General features: G+C 35.0%; 1 protein-coding gene across 3 annotated transcripts in view; it reads right to left on the reverse strand.

Moving 5' to 3' along the window:
- Positions 1-19,195, reverse strand: part of ARHGAP12 (Rho GTPase activating protein 12) — a 110,218-nt gene that overhangs the window by 60,424 nt on the left and 30,599 nt on the right. For all 3 annotated transcript variants that reach the window (XM_059184212.1, XM_059184211.1, XM_059184210.1), the window contains exon 4: positions 1,894-2,157. In XM_059184212.1, coding sequence (XP_059040195.1) covers positions 1,894-2,157 — 264 coding nt within the window. The remainder of the gene's footprint in view (positions 1-1,893; positions 2,158-19,195) is intronic.

The raw sequence follows: 19,195 nt of genomic DNA on the forward strand, positions 1-19,195 counted from the left end.
TCAAATGGCTCAGGAAGTAACAGTATTAGGTCCTCCTGGAACTAGGGGTGAAGGCAATGAAGACTAAAATTGCCAGAATCCCTTTCCTTCTGGCCTGCTTGCTAGGTATGCACCCTTCCCTTTTCCTAGTTGAAGTACAGGAATTCATTACCTCTTACAAGAGAAAAACAGTAAGATTCTGATTTGGAAGACAAGAGGCACAACTGGGACACAAGGTACCAAACAGAAACGAGGAGACTGAGGGACTATAAGCAAAACTAATACTGACTACCAAGACGCTGCAGCCCTGACTTTCTTGGCAGATTTTAAGACTTCTGTGAAGAGTGAAGACTGAGTAGTCTAAAAGAAAGACCTAATGGTCTTGATACTGGAGACTCCTGGCAAGCAGCTGATCTGTATCGCCATACACTGAAGTTCAAAATGCCCTCCAACTGTGAGAAAAAAGTATTTCCAACCTAGAACTCTATACTCAACAAGCTACCAATTAAATCTAAGTGCAGAATATAAACATTTTTCACAAAGTCTCAGTATCACCTCCTATATGCAACCTTTCTCAAGAAATTATTAGAAAATGTGCTCTAGCCACTTTGTAATTAACTATTTTTAAACAGTTTGTGCAGAGGCCAAATAAGCAGAGATTCTGATATACAAATCACTCTCATCTATTTATTAATATGGAAAGCTAAAAAGCATGCTTAAAGTTGCTGTGTGTACTTTAAATCTCCTTATTCTATAATTGAGCTCTCCCTAATTCTTCCAAATTATTAGATTTTACTTTATTATTCACATACAGGACAATGTAATTTGATATCTTTCTAAATCTACAATTCAAATAACTTTCTCAACATTTTTCTTATTATAGTAACACAAGAACAAATTTCTCTCACTACTCTTGATCTCAATCTTGAACACTAAAAAGTACAAGTTATCACCAAACCAAAGCTATAAATAACCAACTGAAAAATAGGACAAGAGGAGTCATTAACTACAAAAAGCTTTTCGATTCTGCTAAATACAGGATGCGCCACCTGATTTTTCCAGCTCCTACCTAACGAGTTGTTTTTATTCCACATGCTTTCTGTAAGAGCAGTGTGTCCTATGCAGGTATAGGGGCCTCCCTCTACCAAACAGCAGGATTTAATTCCATTCTGTCAATTCTACCCAAGCCTCTCCTGCATGTCTAAATGGTCCCAAGGAATCTCTCCAGATCTCTGACATGACTGTCTCTCAAAATATAGCTGGCCAAGTTCACTGCACCACCCTCTAAGAGGTGAAGGTGAAACAAAGGTTGGGGCGGGGCAGGGTGGGAGTAGTAGTATGAACACTAGATACAGAAAATAATGATTTTAGACTGAACAGTCATACTTTACAAGATGGCCCATTTATAGCAAAGGAATTACATTATACTTATTTTCCTTACATATAAATAAAAAGTGATCTTGCACCTCTGAAACACTGAAAAGCATCTCAGTAGTCACAGCAAACCAATACAGAAAGTGTCTATTTTAATTAGTTCATAACTTTGTTTTTATTTATGTGGCTAAGTCACATCATATATTTTCTTTCCTTTTTCTAAAAAAGTCCCTGATTTGGCAATAACAGTAACTAAATTAGTATCTTCTATAATGTGAGGAAAGCCACTGGTACTAAGCAATTTTAAATTACTTAATTCAGGAACTAGTAAACACATTATAAGGTTAGCTACTGTCTATTAGTTAGACATTAGAATTAGCATTAATATAATGAAAGTGGGAAAGAACATTTAATAGCTTAGAGATTTCAAGTATTCTATCATTTCAATACCAAGAAACAAACCTCTCATTTCCTTGGCCTTGAATAATGAAAAGAGAGAAAGTTTGGTAAGCCAATGGTTGATTCCTTAATTATTCATACCTCTTGGTCTCCTGGACTCTGGAACTCTCCCTTGCTTATGCTTGTATCCCGAGTCCAACGAGGTGGTTTCCAGGTTCTTTCCTGGGTTCCTCTGTTATAATAATAACAACGCCCTGAACTATCTTTATGAGTTTCCCATTCTCCATTAATCTGAATTGCTGGGCTCCCAGGAAGCGGAGGGAGAGCAGACTGGGATATTTTCAGTTCTTGTAGATTAGCATAGACAGGAGAATCCGGACGTCCTTGATTTGGAGGTGTTGTTGCCTGTGAAAAATGTGAAATATTCACGCTTAAACTGGAATAACATTTACAAATAAAAATTAAATGAAACATGAGACCCAGAAAATACATATAAGCTTATTTTAAAACACATATACAGGTGTGTATATATATATATTCTCTCTAAAGAAAAAACAATTTCACAGTATTAAAATTCATGATTTGGTTGAAGAAAACATAAAAGCTTCAAACACAATCCAAAATATACTTAGTAACTTTCCCTCACCCTGAAAGAATAGTCCACTAGAAGTCAGGAACTGTGAGTTCCAGTTCAAGATCTGGCACTAACAAGTTGTAGAACATTGGATTAGATCATCTCATCCTTCCTGAAATTGAATTTTTACATCTCTATAAATGAGGGAATCAGATTAAACCACATAGGTCTTCTTTGTCTCTGAAAGTCTATGATTTTAGGCAATTTTTTTAAAATACGAAAAGTCTTACACATGCGTAATTCAACATTTATTCAGAAAACTATCAAAAGAAAGATTTTGATAGAAAACTGTCAAATATTAAATCAGGAATGTAAAAGTGAAAGATAAAGGAGATAAAACATTTCAGCTAAGAATTTACTACATTCCATTCTTTCTCAGCTAGAATTTCTCAATACCAATAAATCATATAATCTCCTCCTAGGTTCCTTATTTGTGAATTTCCTAACAGTGGAAAAATAAGAATCAGCAGTAACTGATTTAAATGCTTAATCTCAATCTACATTTTTACTTATTATTTTTATATGTCTCACTAGATGTCAGTCAAGAGCAGAATATTCTTCATACACTTTGCATTCTCAACCTGCGCACCCGTAACATTTTGGGTCAGATAATTCTTTACTGCAGGGGGCTATCTTGTGTGTTTTATAATGTTTACTAGCATCTCTACCCACTAGATGTTAGTGGCACTTCCACTGTGTCTATTAAAAAGTATCCAGATGTTGCCAAACGTCCTCTGGGGAAATAGCTGACCCTGGGCTGCTTTACTATATGAATCCTAGGGTTATACTCAGAAATTTAATTACTTCTATAATGTACCCAAGAGCTTTATGAATGCTTAAAAATACAGAATTTAAAAAAGGAAATGCGGATGGATACACTGAATCAGTCTTAATAAAATTAAAGTACTTTAACTTCTAAAATATTATTTTGTCTGTAAAATGATTATAACGGATATAAGTCACAGAATAAGATTTTAAAGTGAACACATTAAAAATAACTCCACACATGAATACGTATGTAAAACGATTACATTCAGTCTTTTTACACATGGTAATTACCCAACTACTGTATTCAATGATACAAATGAGACTGTTTTCCTTGAAATGTTAGCTTTGAAATTAGACTACCACCAAAGAGCACCTTTCTATGAAGAAAATCTATCTAGGAAGACAGATTTCCATGTAGTATTTCTCTTCCAGACTAATTCCATATCCTGGTGAATTAGCCAAGGTAACAATGTTTCTCTTACTACAATGAAGTCTTTTAATATAACAAACAATTCTATATAGCATATCATTTCCCAGAACCTTATCTAGAGAATATTTATTCAACAAGTGTTAAAAGAAGTTCTTACTTTGTTCCTAATGCTTTACTAGACTGGGAGAAATAAAGACACCAAGAAACGCCATTTTCTAAAAGCTGTTTATGGAAAATTATATTAAATCTTTAAGAAACAACCAATTCCTATTATTTAAACAGTTCCAACAGTTTTTCTAATTTAAAAAACTGAAATGCTTCAACACAGTTTATGAGGCTAGCATAATTCTAAAACAAAACTGGAGAAGAATTAAATGAAAGAAAATTATAACCAACCTCACTTATAAATATAAATGAAAATATATGAAGTAAAACATTAGCAATCAAATCCAGCACGGCATTAAGTAATTCAGGAAAGAAGTAGAAATATTAAGAAAGTCTGTCTATCTGTCTAAGCAAATAAAGCCTAAACCTAGCAGGGGAAGAGAAATAAAGATCAGAGCAGAAATTAATGAAATAGAAACCAAAAGAACAGTAGAACAGATCAACGAAACTAGGAGCTGATTCTTTGAAAGAAATTAGTAAGACTGATAAACCCCTGACCAGATTATCAAAAAGAAAAGAGAAAGGACCCAAATTTAATAAAATCATGAATGAAAGAGGAAAGATTACAACCAACACCAAACAAATACAAACAATTATAAGAATATATTATAAGCAGCTATATGACAGCAAATTAGATAATCTGGAAGAAATATATGCATTCCTAGAGACATATAAACTACCAGAACTGAACCAGGAAGATACAGAAAACCTGAACAAACCCATAACCAGTAAGGAAATTGAAGCAGTCATCAAAAATCTCCCAAAAAAACCAAGAGCCCATGACCAACAGACACATGAAAACGTGCTCAGCATCAACCGCATCACGGAAATACAAGTCAAAACCACAATGAGATACTGCCTCACACCAGACAGAATGGCTAAAATTAACACGTCAGGAAACAACAGGTGTTGGCAAGGATGCAGAGAAAGGGGAACCCTTCTACACTGTTGGCGGAATGCAAGCTGGTGCAGCCACTTTGGAAAACAGTATGGAGGTTCCTCAAAAAGTTGAAAATAGAGCTACCCAACAACCCAGCAATTGCACTACTGGATATTTACCCCAAAGATGCAAATGTAGTGATTTGAAGGGGCATGAGCACCCCAATGTTTATAAGCAGTAATGTCCACGATAGCCAAACTATGGAGAGAGTCATGATGTCCACCAACACATGAATGAATGAAGATGTGATACACACACACGAATATTATGCAGCCATTAAAAATGAAACCTTGCCATTTGCAATGATGTAGATGGAACTAGAGGATTAAGTCAATCAGAGAAAGACAGTTACATATGATCTCACTGATATGTGGAATTTGAGGAACAAAACAGAGGATCATCGGGGAAGAGAAAAAAAAAAACAAGACGAAACCTGCTAGGGACACAAACCATAAGAAATTCTTTTTTTTTTTTTTTTTTTTTTTAAAGATTTTATTTATTTATTTGACAGAGAGAGATCACAAGTAGGCAGAGAGGCAGGCAGAGAGAGAGAGGAGGAAGCAGGCTCCCCGCTGAGCAGAGAGCCCGATGCGGGACTCGATCCCAGGACCCTGAGATCATGACCTGAGCCGAAGGCAGCGGCCCAACCCACTGAGCCACCCAGGCGCCCCAACCATAAGAAATTCTTAATCATAGGAAACAAACTGAGGGTTGCTGGAAGGGAGAGGGATGAAGGGGCGGGGTAACTAGGGACAGACATCAAGAAGGGCATGTGATGTAATGAGCACTGGGTATTATATTAAAACTGATGAATCACAGACCTATACCTCTGAAACCAATAATACATGATATGTTAATTTTTTTAATTAAGTAAAAAAAGAAACCATCTAAACATCCAGAAATAGAGGAATGGTTAAGTAAACAATGATGTATGAGGCAATTTATATATATTTTTTGAGTGGCAATAAAAAGGTGGCTCAGTGGGTTAAAGCCTCTGCCTTCGGCTCGGGTCATGATCTCGGGGTGCTGGGATCGAGCCTCACATCGGGCTCTCTGCTCAGCAGGGAGCCTGCTTCCCCCTCTCTCTCTCTGCCTCCCTCGCTGCCTACTTGTGATCTCTGCCTGTCAAATAAATAAATAAAATCTTTTAAAAAAATGATGATGATGATTTTTAATAACATTATAAAAAATTATGACCTTAATGGGAATAACAGAATATAAAACTGCTTCTAACTTCCAAATAAACTCCAACTAAGAATTTAGAAGTATGGAGAAAAAACCAACTAAAACATTTATCAGTCTTCTTTGGATAATGGGATTATATATAATTTTTTTTTCTATATGCTTTATTTCCCAATTTTATTTTTTCCAATTTTACAGTGAGAATTACTACCTTTAGAGTTTGATGAAGATAAGAATCCAGGGCACTTGCTCAGTCCAGGAGACTCATAAAAGTGACAATAAGAGTATTAACACGTAGTGTTGTTATGACTAGTCTTTCTTAACAGGTGGTCAGTGGATCATCTATATCAGACTCAGGAATGTTTTTCTTTAAACTTAAAATTCTTGAGTCATATCCCAGAGTCACTGGGGGTGGAAAATGGTGAAGAATGATAGTCAAGAATCTGTATTTTTAAGTATTCTATGGGATCCTTATGCACACTATTATTTGGAACACACTGATAAAATTACATCTTGAATGCATTCAGGGTAAACTACTCCCTCTGGTCCAATAAACTTCTATTATAAAAATCAAAGTACTTAAAGACAATTCTGTTCATACAACCAGTTGTTTCTCTGCAGATAACCAAAAGAATTAAATTAATAACAGCCACTTTCAACATGTGAATCACATAAAAATTAATTTTGGATAATTTTTAAGACTTAAGTATTGTGCACTTAAACTAAACAAAGCACCTTGTTCATGAACTGTAGACAAGAATAAGTGTTTTTTCAGACCAAAAAAAAAAAAAATTTAAAAGGAGAGCACAGAAACAAAGTTAATTTTATGGGCCATATCTGTCATTAATTAACAACTGAATTGGGACTAGTACCTCTCCACATGACCCAATTTTATATTTTAAAAAAGCCCTGGCCTGTTCCACTTTATCTATACAGAGACTAAAATAGTCCTCCCACTATCCACAGAAAGAAAAAATTGGGGAACCATATATATAAGAAGGTAACTTTATTTATTTATTTTTTCATTTTTGGAGGCTATCAGGAGAAGGAAGGGAAAAATCAAGGTGGGGGGGATCAGAGGAGGAAGACTGGATTCCAAGAAACAAACTGAGGGTTTTAGAGGGGAGGGGGATGGGGAGATGGGTTGGGTTGGCCTGGTGATGGGAATTAAGGAGGGCACGTATCGCATGGAGCACTGGGTGTTACACGTAAACAATGAATCTTAGAACACTACGTTAAAAACTAATGACCTACTGTATGGTGACTAACATAATAAAAAATATTTTTTAAAAAAAAGAAAATAACTCTAAACTTAGACTCTCCCTGAAGCCCTACTTTAATACCAAAAATACTGAGATTTGTCCCCTTTTTTCTTTAACATTAGTTCAAGAACTGCTTTTAAAATAAACTTCAGAGAATAGCAGAATACATATTAACTAAGGAGCTATACCTATTGTTTCTTAAATAGCATATGCTACTAGGTATTAATACTCAGGTACCTACCTTTATAATAACCACTAAAAAAACAGTAACAATGATGAATTATATTTACATAAATATATTTATGTTTATGTTACTGAATAATCACTTTAAGTCCCTGCAGCCTATAATCGTATCTTTGATTTAGTTTATGGGTAAACAAACAAAGCAATTACCAAATATCAGACTCCAAAACAAAATTTAAATTATTTTTTAACTCTATTTTAATTCATGTGGAAAGAAGACATTTATGTGCCTTTGGTAATTTACCTGCTTAAACTCTGCCTTACCATAATTGCTAATTATAATACTGGGCCAGTTAACAGAATAGAGGACAAAATAATAACCAACAAGCCAATATTCAGTTAACAACACTAAAATCTGTTTTAGTTTCACAACTGAAAATCATGTATCAATTTTAACTGGAAAATATTAACTTTTCAAAAGAAATCTTTTTGCTTAAGACCAAATTTTAGAGACAAAAACACATTAAAAAACAAACACCTTGTTTGATAATTTTACAATATAAATTCTAATGTTTGCGTCTTAAAGCATGACTGCACTGAGATTTCAGGGTCTGCAGAGCACAAGGACATTTTCTCTGATTTTACTTAGCTAACATAGGAGAACTAATTTCGAGCTGTGGGAGATGTAAGACTGTTCCTGTCCTTAAGGGCCAACAACCCGAAAGAGAGATAATAAAATGATTCCAATGGCATGACTTCTGCTGCAGAGAGCTCCATGTACAGGATGCTCTAGGGCACAAAAAAGTGGCAATAAACAAGAAGACAGTGAGATGTGACGTGGAGGAAAGGCTCACAGCAGAGCTTTAACTGGACTGTAAACGGAAGCAGGAGGAAGCCAAGGAAGTCCAATGGAAGTAGTGAAGGGCGCTTCAAGTACATTTAAACCTGTTTTTAGCTGACATAACACAAAGAAATAAAAAGCGGCCTTCCCAAAATGAAACATAACTGGTGGCTAAGGAAAGTCAGCACTGTGAAAAGCTTTAATAAATATTATTTTCACGGTAAAAAAAGAACAACCACACACACAAAAAAACCCTTTTCTGTTGTTTTTCTATTTATTGCACTTGCGGTTGCTCAATTCCTATTGGGTCTGATACCTTATATTAATATATTAAAACTTGTTTAGCCCCTCACCTTTCATCTTGCTTCTGTCCTCTTCCCCTCCTCTTTGATCACCTTGACCAACAACTGAACAACCCCTTTACACCATCAGAGATCTGCCACCATTTCTGCCTCTCCCCTGACAGACAAGAAGGCAGGCCCCAAGTAGGAAAGCTGTGAGGTAATAAATGCTTATTTCTAGGAAGCCATAAACAAACATACTGATCAAGTCATTTCTGTGCTACCAACCTGCAAAATCAGATGCCAACTGACAATAGTGCAATCATGCCATGCTGCAAACTAAATTTACTGGTAGGTAAAGACAGTCTGTACCTAGAGGGTGTACAGGTAAGAGCTGACAGACACCACAGTGAAAAGACCCAGGTAAAAGGGACCTATCTATACATAGTCACGAGGGTGTGCACAATTAGGAAGTTTATCATAGGTACAAAGACTTGCCAAAGAAAGAACAAAAGACAAACTTTCCCTTAAAGATTAAGCCCACACCCACGTCCTCCAGTAATTTTCTGTTGTGCCCTTACAATGCACCTCTTCCTATAGCCTCACGATGCTGCAGCTTACTGTGGTACTTATTACACTGTACTGTAATCTCAGATTTACTTATCTGGCTTTTCTTCTAGAACTTGACTATCTTTAAGGTAGAAATGTTTGCCTCGTTTATCTCTTCATCTATAGTGCCCGGTATAGCACCTGCACATGGTAAACACTCAACACATCCCCGGATGAAAACGACTTTCATATAAACTAAGATGCTATCATGGAATTCATATACTGAAATTAATTCCTTACTCCTGTTTTATTAAGCCATGAATTTGAGCCCTCCAGCATCCACCTCTCTCCCTTAAATGATGGACAAGTATTTTCAAAGACCTACTAGAGTGGATCCTTTGCACACTCCTCAAATTCCTTATGTCCTCAGCCTGAACAACCATAAACAGCTAGTTCACCTTCTCTTTGAAAGTCACCTTCTCTTTGAGACGCTCCTCTATTCCTCAATGTAGAATTCCCATCTATCTAGGGCAGCACCAACACAAATATAATGAGCCAGGTATGACATGTAAAATTTTCTAGTGGGGACACCAGGGTGGCTCGTCTGTTAAGCATCTGACTCCTGATCTCAGCTCAGGTCTTGATCTCAGGGTTGTGAGTTCAAGCCCGACACTGGGCTCCATGCTAGGCATGGGGCCTACTTAAAAAAGAAGTTTCTAGTAGCCACTTTAAAAAGGTATAAAGAAGGAGGTGAATTGAATTCATATATTCGCTTAACCCAATACATCTAAAATATTAGCATTTTACTATATAATCAATATAAAAATTACAAGTCTTTAAAATCCAGTGTATACTTTATAGTGTATTTCAATTCAAATCCTAAAATTTCAAGAAGTACTTGATCTGTATTTAGATTTCATAAAATTTACAACTGAAAAAACAAATTCACATACTCAAATTATTCTATATCAGTTTTTAAATTTAACTTAAAACAATTGAAACTAAAATAAGTTCAGTTCTTCAGTCTATCAGCCACGCATTCAAGTGCTCAATAACCACACATGGCAACCGGCTGCTATACTGGACAGTATCAATCTACAGCATTCTGTGTTCACTTATAGTTCACCTCATTCTAAATTATGTTTAGTTGTTATTTTTCAGTCTTTCCAAAGAAACTCAAAGCCCAAGAGTTTAGAGCAAGATCATGTCTTAAACACACTGTATTTTCAAAGTCTAGAAACGAATAAACTGAAGATCTCCTCTCAAGCCCCGACTCAGATTCTGAAAAATTTTCCCAGTAACTACTTTCCCAATCCATACAAAATTTTTGAAAAAAGAAAGATAAATGCAACAGCTGACAGGAACTAATAATTTACTGATGAAACCTCATTGTTAAATGTGTACTGAAAGTATTCAACAAGATATGCTTGTCCTTGGTCAGTTAAGCAAACAAAATTCCCCAATAGGACATTATGCTGAAAGAGCAAGACTTAGCTACAATTTTATACTGATGAAGCAACATGTAATGGCCTGGTCCACTGCCATGCATTATCACAAATCTCTCTCTCTAGGGACTTGAATGCTAACTGTATAATCAGCATTCAGAGGATGACTAAATAATACTCTGGCTTCTGAAAGTTCTAGAGACTAACAAGTTTATGGCACAATCACGAATGAAAAGAATGAATCTGTGTTTATTTGTTGAAAGCACACAGTACACGCAGAAGTCTAAGCTTAGACATTGAGGTTTCTCGTTACAGCCAAAAATAAATTTCAAAAAAAAAATAAAAATTAACCAAGTACACAGTACACATTTAATTGGCTGATATACCATCCTTTCTGTTATTTTCTGAAAAAAATCCATTCTTCTCTTTTTTGGGGAAATATGATTCTGAAGTAAAATATTCTAAAAACTAAAGAAAATATAAATTGTCACTCAAATGAAGAGAACCAAATAAATGGATTTCTAACTTACCATATGTACCAATTTGTTAAGAAGCCCACAAGACAACACTATAATACAGTTGCTTGAATAATCTAATAAATTCCAAATTCAGTGCATAATTTATAGAGTTTAAAGTATGATATCCTTAAAGCTGTACTGAAAACCTTATACCTATACAAAGCAAATAAAAACTAGACGATTTCCATCACTTTAATGGCCACTTTATACTAACGAAGAAATATTTAAGCCCTGAATTCCTTAAAAGATATTCAGAAAAGGTATATTCCTATAGATGAACCTAATATAAAAATGTGTGTGTACATTCACTCATATGTATGCATGAAAAAAATCAAGCCTGTATATAAGTTCTTATAACTTGTTTCATGAAATTATGGCTGGTTTGTTTACTTGTATTCTCTTATTTATTCTGAAATGAGATTTTTTAAAAAAATTGTAGAAGAGAAAAAGGCCATTAGTTTTAAACCTATGTAACAATTCTGAAATGAAATTCTACAGCCTAAGCTATAAAGGCAAAAACACACTGATGATACCCATGGAAGTCAGTATCTAAAACTTTAAGTTTACCTAGAAAATCCAGAGCAGGCAAGGAGGAAGGGCTAGTTCACGGTCATGAATACTCTGGGTTCACTCTAAATCAGAAATGTAGTCACTGTGCTTAGAACTAAAAGCCTCATAAGCCACAATGAGAATATGGCTCCCAGTTAAAGCAAGTTCACCAAGTTGCCAAAGGATAAAACAGGACAGGGTAGAGAAAAGAAAGGTAAAATGCATGAGGTAGAAGGAGACTGTTTTTAACAACACTGATCAAAAGTCCAAGACCTGTCCAAACGAGCAGTTCATCCTCAAGTTTCATAAACTGAGGCCTGTTTATACACTGGGTAATCTCTCTGCAACCATCAGCACCATCCATTTCCAGAACTTTTTTCATCTCATAAAACTGAAACTCTGTACACATCACACAGTAATCCTCCATTCCCTCACTCCTCAGCTCCCCGCGACCAACATTTCCATTTTCTGTCTATAATGAACCTAACCATGCTAAGTACTTCATGTACGCAAAATCATACAGTATTTGCCTTTTTGTGACTGGTTTATTTCATTTTATGTATTGTTCTCAAGATTTCATCCATGCTGCGGCATGTGTCAGAATTTCCTTTTTAAGGCTGCATAGTATCCCACAGATACTGTGGACAGCATTTTGGGACTTTTCAGCCTCCATGATTGCATGAGATAAGTCCTATAAGTCTCTTAAAAAGTGTATCTATAGATACCCTATTGGTTCTTTTTCTCTTGAGAAACCTAATAAGAGCCCTTTTCTCTTCAAACACCTCAAATAAAATTTACCATCAACTCTAAAGGTCATCATTCAAAAAATTAACCCTGATACCTTACATATTTTCCACATCTTGACATCTTACATATACATGGAAGACTATTAATCCAAAAAAGGAGGAAAAAATCAGCACCTAAGTTTAAAAGTAATTTTGTTTCTCTAGACCTCCTCATACATCCTTACTGCCAAAGAGAAAAATACAAAACATTCTACTTATATTTCAAAGTACATGAAATAAAATTCATCTATTAAGTACACTCAAAATCTACAGAGTTAATGCTATCAAAAACTGTGGTTTATTTCCCAAATCCTCAGTTTCCTCTTAGGGCTCTTCAAAACTAGTTCAACTACAGTTTAGAATTTTTTTTAAAAGACTCTTAAATACAATAAATATGGGGTGCCTGGGTGCCTCAGTCAGTTAAGTGTGTGCCTTCAGCTCAGGTCACAATCTCAGGATTCTGGCATCAAGTACCACATCAAGCTCTCTGCTAAGCAGTGAGTCTGCTTCTCCCTCTCTCTATCTGTTTCCCCGCCCCCCACTTGTGCTCTCTCTTTCAAATAAATAAATATTTTTTAAATGTTTTAAAATAAATAAATACAAAAGATACGTTCCCCTAAGTCAAATTAACTACTGACCCTCATCTAAAGACTCAGAATTACCCTATCCTGTCCTAATCCTGTTGGTCTCCTCTGATTCCAAATCGGTTATTTATACATGCTTGCAGCTTTTCATTAAGTATCTGAACATTCAAGAAGAAATAAAAAGGTTTTCATCCAGTGTTCAGAAGTCTCTGTGTATAAAAACAAATGAGAAAATCTGTGATAGAGATCTAAATTAAGATTTACTGGCTTCTTGTTTACTGTGTCTGTTTAGGATACTGTTGCTCTTCAGGATGAGACACACTGAACATGGCATAAAGATGCTTTGCTCCTTTTAACAGAACAAAGTGCTAACCATAGGAAGAAACAAGTCTGGTTATCACAGTTTTCAATCTTCATATTCTCTTTCAGTGAATTCACTAACATGAAAACTACTGCATAACAACAGTGATACAGCACAGAAGGTGACTACTATAAAAGTATCCATATTTTTCTATTTATATTTAGTTACTAGAGGAACATTAAAATTTATTCATTCCCACTTCAATCATTAAATCTGTAGCTGAAAGTTAAAAAGATCACATTCCTTCCCGCTTGATTATACCTAAAGAAAAGCTAGTTACTTAGCCGTTACAACTGATAAACACTATTTTTCCTTAACTCATTTAAATTACAGTAACAGGACTGTCAATGAAGAAAAAAATTACTTGAAATATGAAATAGATGCTCTTTCTGTAAAAACAATCTAATCTTTAGGTATATGTTACATTACTAGACTGTTTAACAATGCCACTGACATGACATGGGTGTTTAATAATTTTTTTTTTTAAGATTTTATTTATTTATTTGAGAAAGAGATAGTACTAGCAGGGGAAGCCATAGAGGGAGATGACCGGGATCATGACCTTAGCTGAAGTCAGACGCTTCACTAACTGAGCCACCCAGGCGCCCCAACGCTTTTCAATAATAAGCATGACAAATCAAGTGAAGGAAAATCTGGCATACCTGAGAGAGAGGTTTTACTAAACATCTTACTTACTAAACATATTACTTACCAATATGTTACTAATACATTACTTACTAAACTAAGTAATAAAACTTTAAGTTTTACCATACTTTGCTGGCTAGAAAAGGGATGTGCTAAGCTGAACAAAGTATTAGACTCTTTTTTAAATTATGAAATATAGTTACAAAAGGCAAAAAGAAAAGTAAACTATCTTCTAACAAAAAAGGAATTTTTCTGAAAACAGAAAATAGGATTAAAAAGAAAAAAATACCACAAAACAAAACTTTAGAAATCTACTACTCCAGTAGAACCCGTTGATATCTTAAATGAAGTTGTGAACACGTCACTTAAAATTTTTAACCTTCAAACATCTTGTACTTCTATAATTTCACAATGAAACCCCTAAGCGTCCTTTAATACAAAAATCTGGACAGTCTTAAACCAGCTGATAAAGTTCTTGAGCAATCAAATAAGAGCAAAAGTTCTTTTTCAGATATTATCTGTAGGACAATGTTTCTGCAATTTTTATGAGCATTTTATTGTATTTCACACTTATTAGTGAGGCAAAAAAAATAAAAACAAAAAAATAGTACAGCACTCCCCAATATTTGATATAGAGACAACCAATCTATAGTCCAAATCCAACTTGCAACACATTTTTGTAAATGAAGTTTTACTGAAACATAGCCATACAGTTTCCATATGGTTGATGGCTGCTTTTATGCTACAATGAGAGTTGGATACTTAACAGAAACCACATAAGCTCACAAAACCTAAAATATTTACTATCTGGTTCTTTATAGAAGAAATCGGCAACTCCTATGAAGATGCCCTCCCCATATTCAGCTAGATTTTACTAAAACCAAGTACATAAGAATTAGAAGTATTATGTATTTCACTGCATTCTTCCAAAGTAATTACCTCAAATAAATTACAAAATTTACATGCATTCAGCATTGACATTCTCCTATAAATTTCAGAAAGGAGTAGCAGAAAATGCAATCCAGCTTTTACGTTAATACTGAGTTTCAATTTTCTTAATTCACACGTAAGTTTTAATACCTATTTAAAAGACAAGAATAGTTCTCTTAACTACAGACTTAGGTATCACAAAGACCTTTAGAGAATGCCTTGAAAAGAATTTTATTTTAAAATAAAACTTCAGGGATACCTGAGTGGCTCAGATGGTTAAGTGTCTGCCTTCAGCTCCAGTCATGAGCCTGGAGGCCCAGGACTGAGCCCCATGTCTGGTTCTCTGCTCACCCGGGGGGTTTGCATTTCCCTCTCCCTCTGCCCCTCCCCTTGTGTATATATATATACATACATACTTTATTAGTTGCTAGCCAGCTTCAAACAGACACACAATTAAATGCAGAATCTCTAGCTTTAAAAATTAACTTACTCGGGCCACCAGGGTTACTCAGTACGTTAAGCTCTGCCTTCGGTTCAGGTCATGATCCCAGGGTCCTGGGATTGAGCCTTGCATCAGGCTCCCTGTTCAGTGGGGAGCCTGCTTCTCCTTCTCCCGCTCCCCCTGCTTATGTGCCCTCTCTAACAAACCTTAAAAAAAAAAAAAAAATTTTTAACTTATTTAACTTATTCTTCCCCAGATATTTTCCCTCTGACCTCACAGGTCATCCTATTCACTGCCTTATCCTACTTATTACCTGCATTTCAACAAATCACCTAACATGCTCACACTTGGTTCTAGTTAAAAAAAAAAAAAGAAAGAAAGAAAAAGTCAATACAGATTAACAGACTGACAATATAGGTTAGCAGGGTTTTTTCCTAGCTTATTTACTAAAATTATATTAAATGATATTGTTTATATTTCTTATGTGAAGTACATTAAAGACTAAATTGGAAAATCAAGAAAAGGACTTGTGCCAGAGAATAAAAGAACATTTCTGTTTGACAATGTATTTATTAATTGGGAAATTAAACTGAGAAGTCCTATTCTATAATGTCCAGGTCTTTTGATTTCACTAGTAGCCTTTTATGCTCTCTTTCATTCACTTACTCATTCAACAAATGTTCAACACATCCGTAACTGATAGGATAGAAAAAATTAACAGACAAATTGCTGTCCTTGAGAAGTGTGCCAACCCAGGAATAGGAAGCAAGATTCAGAGCAGTTGAGTGTACTTCCCAGACTTTAGGTTGTAAGTTCCTCAAAAAACTGTATCATATCAATTTTCTAAAAGAATATTAAAATTGACAAAAGATTATCAAATATAAGTGTAGTAAGCAATATTATGTTAAAAAAAATAATAAAAACATGCCTAAAGTAGTAACATTGTCCATATAGGTGGAAAAACAAGAATGCATGACCCAGGCCCACTGATACATTGTAAGAGGCCCAATACAGTATATAAAATACTAAGTACAAATTTAAGAATTTTTGGTTGCCTCAGAAAAGCTCTCTTGAACTTTCTGTTTGAGCTTCTCAAAGAGAAATCCACAAAGTTTCCAACTGTCTTTTTTTCCCTATAAAATTTTCCTTAAGCAGGAACAAAAACAATACATAGCAATTAATATTTATTAAGCATAAATTCCATTCACAGCACTTGACTTGACTTATCTGTTAATCTTCTCAACACCCAGGAGTTTAATTATTCCTCCTCATGAGGAAGTTGCTGAACTCAGATCAAAACTAGGTCTATTTGATTTCAAAGTCCGGGCTGTTACTCAGTACCTATATTCTTGCTAATGAGAAGAAGTAAAATCATTTCTTGGAGCTATGTTTAATAAACACTTTCACTACCACAGTGTAAAATATTTTAAAATTTAATAACTGAAACACTGTCTCTCCCTGAAACTGCAAACAGAAAAACAACATCAAGAAATACTAAGTGCTTAAAAAAATAATTAAAAAATAATTTAAAATTAAGTGCTAAGTTACTCAATTTTAATTCCAGTTTGCCTTTTAATGAAAGATCTGAATTTCATTACTGTTCCATACTTTCAAAAACACGCCTAGCATAGCATAAGTAATCAATAAAGATTTTAAATAATTAAATAATACTCACCGGTCTATGAGCATAGCAACCATACAGTTCAGTTCAGATTTCAGTGCCTCCCACTGTCCCCAGAAGTACATTCTCCACTTCCCATACTTGGTCACAACAAGTATGGGACAGACTTTCGTTCTGATTTTTGATTCATAAAGTATGGTTGCCATATTGACACTATCAAAAATACAAGCTCAAAAATTTTTTTCAACTGTCCAACTAATTTTTCTATGCACAATAAAAGTAGAATAATTAACAATGCAAAGTGTATCCCACTAGTAAACAGATTACTACTTTATTCAATACACAGTCATCCAACTTATTGAGTGCCTTTAAGTATGGTGCATGAGGTAGTTTTAAGCAGGAAAAGACAATTCTGAAGATTTATTTTCATGGCTCTGCAGTACTTTGGAAATTATAAAATAATGGTCATGACATACCCACCAATTTATCAAAATAAGTTTCAAATACATTTCTATTTTTTTTAAGATTTTATTTATGTATTTGACGGAGAGAGACACAGTGAGAGAGGGAATACAAGCAGGGGGAGTGGGAGTGGGAGAAGCAGGCTTCCTGATGAGCAGGGAGCCCAATATGGGGCTCAATCCCAGGACGCTGGGATCATAACTTGAGCAGACACTTAACAACTGAGCCACCCAGGTGCCCCTCAAATACATTTCTGACTGCAGCACCATATCTCTGTCTACTCTCCCAAAGTAAGGGACTGAATACCTTCTCCTCCATTAATTTCTCATAGAGAAAGGGAGGCAAAACAATTCCCCATTGTGAACCATTCAGCTAGATTATGTACGCAAATACTTACGAGATTTTAACTAACGTCACCTATGGTCTTCATCTGTGGAAAAGTTACTAGATACAAAAACTAAGAAGGCCAGATGTATACTCTGGGCTCTAACTAAGAGGCAAAAAATGATTAGGTAGAATTGTGAGGACAGAGTCTCCAAAATAAGACTCAAGTCTACATCTATAGGACTTTAAATGAATGTCAGAAATAATAAACACACAAACTCATGCAGTAGGAGAAATAAGTGCTCCAAACTTAGAGAGTAAGGGAAACAAGGTTTTTGTTTAGATTTTTTTTTTTTAATCAGACCAAAAGTTGAATATCTACATTGAAAAAATTATAGTAATCACAGCCTACAGTAAACAAAACTATTACCTAGAATTTTTCAGCATTTCCATTTTAGGTTAATTGGGCAAATTATATCTAATAGCACAATCCCCCCCCCCCCCCCACATTACACTGAGTATGTCCTGGAGAGACACTAAAAACTAGCAAACTACTAAAAAGACAACTAATAGTAATAATTATGAAGACTACAAAAATCTTGGTCTCTTTACAGAAAGGTACAATAATCTTTCAAATACTGTAACTAATGCTGGAGCATGGATTAAAATACGCTTTAAAAAAACTCCATATTATGCTTAAGGAAGAACCAATATAGTAGGCAGACTTTTTTTTTTTTTTTTTGGTGAGTTTTCCATTTTCTAACTTCAGCACAAAAGATATTTAAGGCAGTCTGATTCCTTCCTCTTTTCCATCCTTACTAGAGACATAAGTCTTTCACTTCTTGTCATTCCTATTTTTGCATATTCAAGGTTTTCAGATCTTGAAACTGAGTATTTTCATATTGTGCTTTCCTTGTGGGAATGTGACTTCATGCACAACAATTTTTGATTCAAGTATAAACTACTCCTAAGGCAAGAAATTTCCAACACTTTGGTATTACTATAATTCATTATAGTTTATATGGGTTTACATCAAAAAAATCAATTTAATTCTATGTATTGTTAAAAGACCACTGAATATATGCTTTCTGATTTAACCAACACAGATTTTAACAAATCATTCACCTAATCAGTTGTCAAACTGAAAAAGAGTTTAGCCAAAAAGTATATAGCCAACTTTTAAAATATTTTATCAAAAACTTTTATCATTGTGAGCACCTGGGTGGCTCAGCTGGTTGAGCGACTGCCTTCGGCTCAGGTCATGATCCCAGAGTCCAGGGATCCAGTCCCACATCAGGCTCCCTACTCAGCAGATAGTCTGCTCCTCCCTCTGACCCTCCCCCTTCTCATGCTCTCTCTCTCTCCATCTCTTCTCTCACTCTCTCAAATAACTAAATAATTCTTTTTAAAAAAATTTTTATCATCATCAACCACAAACCACTAACACATACCATTTACCTACTACACAAAGGAGTACATTCCAAGGGGAAGAATCTTGCAATGCCTCAATCAAATGCCATTATCACATAGCCAGATGTACAC

Source organism: Mustela lutreola, chromosome 8, assembly GCF_030435805.1.
Source record: "Mustela lutreola isolate mMusLut2 chromosome 8, mMusLut2.pri, whole genome shotgun sequence".
NCBI lineage: Eukaryota > Metazoa > Chordata > Mammalia > Carnivora > Mustelidae > Mustela > Mustela lutreola.